Genomic DNA, 7,935 nt, shown 5'->3' with positions numbered 1-7,935 from the left:
CCACTATCTGATTGGAGATTACTGCAGAGCAGGGTGACAGGCAACTAGCTGGGCAGCAGTTTTATTACTCATACATTTATTCTAACATTTGGTTAATACAGTAAGATACGTTTCAGGCTTGATTTCTTACTGAGGAATGGACACAGATATGAAGGAAAAATGCATATCAACACCATGCTATAAGTTTCCCAACTTTAGTTTCCCAAGTGTTCAAAGCCTTCTGTAGAACTCACCTAACTGTTATCTGTTATTCAGATGGGACACACATGCCTAAATATTTTGCAATGCTCATCTCAGTCTCTGGAATTGAACCCCATTGAAAACCTGGGGTTTGAATTGAAAAGGGTAGTCCAAAAGAGCAGGCAAAAGATATCAAGGTTCTGGAAAGATTCTGTATGGAGGAATGGTCTAAGATCCCTCCCAATATGTTCTCCAATCTTATAAAACATTTTACAAAAAGTCTCAACGGGAGGGTGCTAGAGTATTGAAAACAGGGGTCAAAATGATTAACACACCTATCCTTTAGAGATCTTTTTGTATTCCTTGTTACACATCTTTCTCTGGGCAATTGTAATAGTATAAAATATAATTTCCTAGTTGGTTAGAGCATACAATACAGTTCAGTATTTGTAATTATTTTATTGTATTTTTTGCTCATCTTTATCAAGGGTGCTAATAATTATGGACCTGAATGTAGATAAATGCAAATTTAACTTTCTATTTTTTCAAAACTGAGCTGATTGCACTGTGAAAACATGATCGCCATAGCATTTTTTTATTCATTCCTTTGTCTTTTCGGTTCCGTTTTGCTGCAGTATCATTATGTCTGAGTTAAATGAGAAAGGTGATGTACACAGGCATCTTCCCACTCACACACCCACAGAAAGCTCCAGTTGGATCACACTTCTCGTTGCACTCCTCAGCTGAGACTTTTCACTCCACATTTCCTACAGGCAGAGGCTCATGCATTGGATAATCCCAAGAAAGCATCAACCTCAGAATTATTATTTTTTTTAATCAGTAATGCGAGCAAGATATCTTAGGTCAAATTCATACGTCGGGGAAATTACTAGCATGGATGTACACTCCAAATGGTGCTGACAGCAACCTGAAATAAAGCAGCAAAAAAACTGTACCTACAAATTTAATTTGTTCTTGCTAATAACATCTGCTCAACAGTAAATAACATTAAACGCTCATGTATTCCAAAATATGGCAACAGCCATGAGTGCATTACAGTAGTGCCGTCCTCATGAAAGTCTTCATACTTGACTTTTGTCTGTGGTGATCGGGTCAACAAGGAATCAGTATTTTCAAATAACATTAAAGGTAATTTACTGTATAACATACCCACATAATGTATTTCATTTCTAATAGAGTATGAGCTAGGTTAGTCACATATAGTAGCTAATTTGTGTAAGTGGTATGAATGCAACCATTATCTGTTAAATGGGAAAAGAGGAAAATAAATGATATTGGTCTAAAGCTTCTTCAACATGAGCAAAAAGGGGACAATCAGGTTTTAATAACTAAGTCCACTAAGCAAATTACAGATTGCCTTTATTCTAGTAAAATATTCATAAAAGAATCACAATCAATATTTAAATAATTTTATTGAAATATAAAACAAATGTAAAAAGGCTAAATAAAAATACATAGAATAAAATGTGACCAAAAAAAATACATTTTGAGAGCCAGCCAAAAACATCTTTGGTCCCTGCAAGGAATCCATCCCCCATCCCCAAGCTCCCAATTTCAACTTCAAGTGGTTCCGCCCACAGTCCAGTCTTATTTTGTTCCTCACACTAGGGGGAGAAAAAAGGCAGAATGACCGCTTTTTGCTCTACACAGTACAATGACAAGTTCTCCAGGTCAAGTCCACTGCTTTCCTCTCATACACAGACATGACGCATGTGGAAATTCACCACATACTCAGCGTTGGTCCTCTGTACTGAGATGGCGAACGGCTCAAAGGGGTGGAATGTGAACGCCACCAGCCGCCGGACAGCATGGTTAATGGGACGGCCCAGGAGGCCTGCCTGGATCTTGAACTTCAGCAAGCCAGAGTCCCGAGCGTAAAACCTGTAGTTAACAAGAAAAGTATTTTCAAATGCAAGTTTGAAATGAAAGAGGGTATCTAGGAACACACAGTAACATCCAAATGGTTGTCCTATAACATTATATTAGTTATTGTAGTTTCATTTCCTAACAATAAATGTAATACTTTCAATAACAAGAGAGCTTACAGTTACCATAAAATGTTGATTAAACAGTCTCCAACAAGTCCCTGCCTTTTATAATGGCCAGGCATCATTTACACATTTTAGCTAATAAATGGCGGTCTCTAATAAACACCGGGTCAAGAAAAGTCGAATTATGCATTCATGCTCCAGTGGAATCTAACAGAATCTCTATCTCGTTCTGAATGATTGATGTCTCTAACAGACTTCGGGGCAGCTCCACAGTTGAAGAAAATAAACACCCCTTTATTATTTATTACATGTCATTTTTACATAAAGCAAAAACGTTTGTTGTGCCCTACAGAAAAACGTTACAAATCAGCATTATCTAGCCAATGTTACCTGATGGGGTGGTCTCCACATGTTTTGGGCCGTTCCATCACAGATACCCACTTGTCGTCGTAGCTGAAGAGAGAAAGATCGAGGTAGGGGCTGCTGCTGTAGGACTGAGCACTAATGGGCAGCTGTCCCAGCAGCCTCCTCACAGCCTCAGTGTGACCGCCATACTTTGCATTCACGATGGTGTCTTTGAACCTGACCAGGAAGGAGCATAAGCAGAAAGATTTCTGAATCACTTAACTGAAAAATTCTAAGGAATACTGTGAAATTCTCAGAACTCTACTAAACACTGTTTTAAGAGTCTAATTTCTGTAAATTGGTTCAATTTATTGGCCTTTGGATTGGGCCACACTGTATGGATTTATTTTCATGTTAGCCCTGCAGTGAGCCCCCCCCCCCAGTCACCAATACCTTCTTTGGACCTGCCGTGCAAAGTTGTTGCTGGAGGCAGAGCAAGGGAACTGAACAGCTTCACTGTGGAGCGTGGCGTTCCGGAACAGGTCACAGAAGTTCTCAAACAGCTCCAGCAGTTTGTCAGAGGTGTTCTCAAAGACTGCCATCACCTCTGTGCTCACCATGTTGTACACTACAAAGAACGAGGGCTGAGAGAAGAGCAGACAGATATGAAGTTAGAAATAAAGATGATATGCAATAATGCCACAGCAGCAAACAATCATATGAAATAGGCCTATAGTTAATGTTTGAGACAAAATCAATATTTCAAATCAGAAGTTTTCTGAGCAATAAGCTGAAATGAGCCTGAATCTACAGTATTAATTCCCCAGTCTCTTTATGTAGAGTACAGAAAAACAAAATCAAATAACAGTATCTAATCAACTGCAGATTGGATTTAGAGATAGCACTTTCAGAAGTGCATACTTGAATGATTTGCACACTAACAAGGCCTTATTACAGAAACTTAATTAGGGCAGAGGGGGTAGGTGTACCTGAGAGGGGTCAGTGACTCGCAGGGTGACCACGTCCTCACTGGTATATTTGATGAAGAGGTGGTGCTCATCTAGTAGCTGCATCTTCCACATCCTCAGCTGTCTCAGCTGGTCAAAGAACTGGAAGAAGCGTCGCTTGGCGGTGGCGCTGCCGTCCTGCTCAGCCCGTCTCCACAGGTAGACCAGTAGTCTGTGCTTCAGGGAGTTGATGGTCTTCTCCTTGTAGAGGCGGGAGAAGCCTGGCTGGCCCTCGGCCCGGGCCTCAGTGTACACCGCAGACAGAGTGAGGAGGTCGTCTTCGTAGCAGAACCGACCAATGGTTCGCACGTCCAGGAACGTCCCCTCTGATGTCACCTACCGGATGAAAGCAAAAGGTTTGTAAAAACGTTAATTACATTTGATAATCTTACTTCCAGGTAGGCATAGGGTTCAGAGGAGGATGATGCAGGCTGAGATCTATACCTGAAAGACATGGATTGTCTGCTGCTGAACAGAAAGAACAGCCAGTATGTTACGGTAGAGGTAGAGTCCCTGGTTGTGCGAGAGGATGATCTTGTCACACTTGAAGGACCTGGTGTCACAAAGCCGGCCAGTGTGCAGGTCAATGATGTGCAGTGAGTAGTCCTCCAGAGGAGAGCGGGGGTTGGGAGTCACAGACTCGTTGTTGCGGTACACCTCAAAGAAGTGTGGAGAGGGCTCCTCTGGCACATAGACCGCTGAGCCCACGATCACATAGCGACAGTCATCAGTGAACAGGCTGCACTCTCGGTTCAGGTGCTCTCCATTGGAGGCCACATTAGTGACGTGCAGTAATGAAAAAAAGCGTTCAAAGAGGCGGCCGCGGATGTTGAGGGAGCGCTGGTCGTTGCCATTGGCCAGGGTCTCCCCATTCTGCCCCAGCAGCAGATCCTCAGCCGCCTGGCAGCCCTGGTACTCATAGATCTCCAGGGAGGTCTGATCAGAGGAGAAGGCTATGAAGCAGCGTCCATCTGGGGAGAACTTGCGGAGGAAGCAGGGAGGCTTCTCTACGTTGACCACAGTGAAGTTGGGGAAAAGGTTCTGGTGGAAGCAGCGCACGCGGTACCAGTGGGCTCCAGCCCGCCCAGAGAAGATCCGCCGCCGCTCCAGTCGATGGACTACATTCTGGTTCTGGATGCGCCTGGGTTTTAGGGTTGGGGAATCATCTTCCATGGTTTGATTGTTGCCAGCTCCCACTTACTGGTAGCTACATCACAAATCTCTCTATATAGCAACTGGTAAAAGAGGTAATACAAACAACGATTAAATCCGTTTACAATTCATTTGAAAATGCAACATGCTTATCAGAAGATTCATATATCATACAGGTAATTTCTAACTAAAATGAGTTTAGCCTACATCAGGGTTTATTCACTGAGACCAAGCAATGTGAAACGGACACAAATGGAAGCAAACGGAACTAAAAAGGGGAGGGACCTACATGAATTTGTCCAATACTCTACGTGGAGTAAACCGTTTCTGCTGCAAAAAGTTTTCCAATGGTGTGAAACGTTTTGCAACAGTGTCCAACTAATGAATACACTCTAGGGCTGTGTTCAGTTCGTTTCAACATTTGCTACATTACATGATGGGGTAGGTACTGAACAACACATTCAAAACAGTGCACAATGTTCAATAGCCAGTCCATCCAGGAAAAAAGAAAAGAAAAGAGGGCTTGAAATTTCAACCAATCACTGCACATTTACTGCATAATATGGTTCAATCAAGCCACATCAACAAACATGCATATCACAACAAATTGGACAAGCATTGCATATTGCCATGCAAAATGCCAGCATTGTCCCAGTAAAATCATGAATATTTGCCCAAAAATATCATACAAAATTTCCCTGCAAAATCCTGAACAGCCCAAGGTACATTCACTCCCGTTTGGTGGGTGTGGCCTAATGAAAATGGGTGTGTTCATTTGAAAACGCAAAACTCGTGCAGCACACACTATACACGATCTGCCTTTCGGCCACCATAATCACACCGTTCTTCAACTGGTTGTTCAATACAGTACAGTTTCCGTTGAATTAAACACTGAACACTGTTCTTTAGTACAGAACGCACCTTGTTCACAGACACTTCCGCACAGTGTTTGAAAACATGCGCAATAGAGCTCGCCAGCTTGTAGTCCTAAAAAACAGAAATAAGTTACCTCTGGTTCATCAGCCATTCCTATGTGGAAAATAAATCAGGAAATAATGGGGTTTTGGGATAAATGCTTAAAATAAGGCCTGAGGTTAACTTGGCTTAGGAGATCTTATATGTTTTGTTCTATGAGATAATATTCAGTTAACATGACCTTTATGAATTATGAAGGCTTTGTGCTTGCATTTGATTTGATAACATTGCATTTCGGGGGCTCCCGAGAGGTGCAGCGGTCTAAGGCACTGCATCGATTTCAGGCTGTATCACAACCGGCCATGATTGGGAGTCCCATAGAGTGGCGTACAATTGGCCGAGCGTCGTCCGAGTCTGGCCGGGTTAGGCTGTCAATGTAAATAAGATTTTGTTCTTAACTGACTTGCCTAGTTAAAAAAGGTTAAAAACATAAAATACCTAAATTCTTCACTATTCACAAAAAGTGACATAAGCTGAAGATTATCTCAAAGAACAAAAGGTCTAAGATCTCCTAAGCCTTTTTTAAAATTATTATTAACAACATATCAATACAGGAAGTACATGTGGGAACACAAGTATATATAAATAATATACAATGGACAATTGGGCTAGGGGGTACAATATCACATTACACAAGAACCTTAAGGGACATACATAGAATTATAACAGCTTTTGTTAGTAGAGTATTTAATTGTCTTAAAATACAGTTCAATTTATTTTTTTAAGGTAAGAAAATGTGGTGTTCTGTTTGTAAATTACATTTGTGAATATGAAATTTGGCCAAAAGAATAATGAAATGATTTACATAAAAATGTTTCAGCTTATTTCTATCGTAGGTAAAGAATCCAAGCAGTACATCTCTCCACAATAGTGTAAGATCTTCATAAATGTGTTCAATTATAAATCTACTGATTTCTTGCCAAAGTTTCATTACATGAATACAATGCCAAAAAAGATGCAACACTGTTTCTGGGTGGTCATTACAAAAGGTACAATTTGAGTTGATGTTTTCCTTAAACTTGTTCATATAGTGGTTGGCAGGATAATATTTATGAATCATTTTAAAGGAAACTTCCTTAATTTAGTTAACAAGTAGGTATGTGTGTGGCAACATCCAATCTTTTTCCCAACAGATCTTATTGGAATGGATTTGTGTTTACAACATACATTATTACAGACGTTTATCCCCCAAAAACATGGCGGAGTTAGTGCCTACAAAAAAAAATCCATTACTATTGTTCTCTATGGGCTATGCGCAATTAGCCTGTGTAGTGAGTCGATGGGGTACAGCTACGACCGGAAGTAACTTTTCGTAGCAGGTTAAGAGAGCAATTTAGCTAACCCAAACTATTTTCTTAGCCTCAGTCTGCTGTTAATTTACCTAACCTGCTAAGTAAATTATCCTAGCCTGTTACGAAAAAGTAACTTCCGGTCGTAGCTGTATTCCACCTAATCAGAACCATTAACTTGGCGACGGGTTAGTAGGTCATTATTTCGTTTTACAGAATAACCACAGGAAAAAAAAGTGTGGCTCCCATTTCCATTCATACTTACTAGCTAACTACCAAGTTAGCCCTGAAAAATAGCAGCTAGCTAGCGTTCCATCTTAAGAAACGAAGCTGAATATTATTTCATTTTGGGCCAGACAGTAACATATGCAGCAAAATACACCAACAACAGAAATAAATTGTCAAGCCGGTATGCTAACGTTAGCTAGCTAGCTTGCTACTAGTACTAGCCCAGACAGAAGAAGGCTGAGTTATAAATATCTTTGGACTGACTGTGCAGTCACAAAAATAAACAAATGCGGGAATAACGTTTAACTTACAGGCTTGAGGCTAGCGTCTTGAGGACAGGCAATAAAAAAACGAATGTATGGCAAGCTTGGAACATTAAGTTCTGCACATACGACATAAGTGAGTCGTGATTTCTCAACACTGTTCAATGTTGTTAGTATAAATTAGCTAGCTAATAGAGCCGTCAGCAAAGACGCATCCCCTTCCGTGGAACCATTCCTCACAGCGCCACCGTAAACTCAGGTTGAAAAGAGTATCGCATCACGTAGACACCACATTTGATCAAAGACAGACTGGTAGTAAACCTACACTGCAATGACACAGCAATTGCCTGGGGCATAGACCCCGTGATTTCTTGGGGCCCTAATAGTGTTTTTTCTACTTGAAATTAATTTGAATATAATTACTTTAAATATGTGGTCAGGATGAAACCCTAAGAGAGAAACATGAAGTGATTAAATGAGAAAA

General features: G+C 40.8%; 1 protein-coding gene across 3 annotated transcripts; it reads right to left on the bottom strand.

Annotated features, from left to right (window-relative positions):
* Positions 1-1,594: 1,594 nt before the first annotated feature.
* On the bottom strand, positions 1,595-7,707 carry LOC100380576 (de-etiolated homolog 1 (Arabidopsis)). 3 transcript variants are annotated; one of them, NM_001173861.1, is given in 8 exon segments: positions 1,597-2,082; positions 2,583-2,774; positions 2,991-3,181; positions 3,527-3,880; positions 3,989-4,779; positions 5,618-5,683; positions 6,839-6,883; positions 7,500-7,595. In NM_001173861.1, coding segments are annotated over 5 exon segments (1,656 nt in total). In that variant the 5' UTR covers positions 4,718-4,779; positions 5,618-5,683; positions 6,839-6,883; positions 7,500-7,595; the 3' UTR covers positions 1,597-1,892.
* Positions 7,708-7,935: the final 228 nt, after the last annotated feature.

The sequence above is a fragment of the Salmo salar genome, chromosome ssa16 (genome assembly GCF_905237065.1).
Source record: "Salmo salar chromosome ssa16, Ssal_v3.1, whole genome shotgun sequence".
NCBI classification, from domain to species: domain Eukaryota; kingdom Metazoa; phylum Chordata; class Actinopteri; order Salmoniformes; family Salmonidae; genus Salmo; species Salmo salar.
The sequence above is the reverse complement of the archived record's forward strand: the minus strand, read 5'-3'. Positions and strand labels throughout refer to the sequence as shown.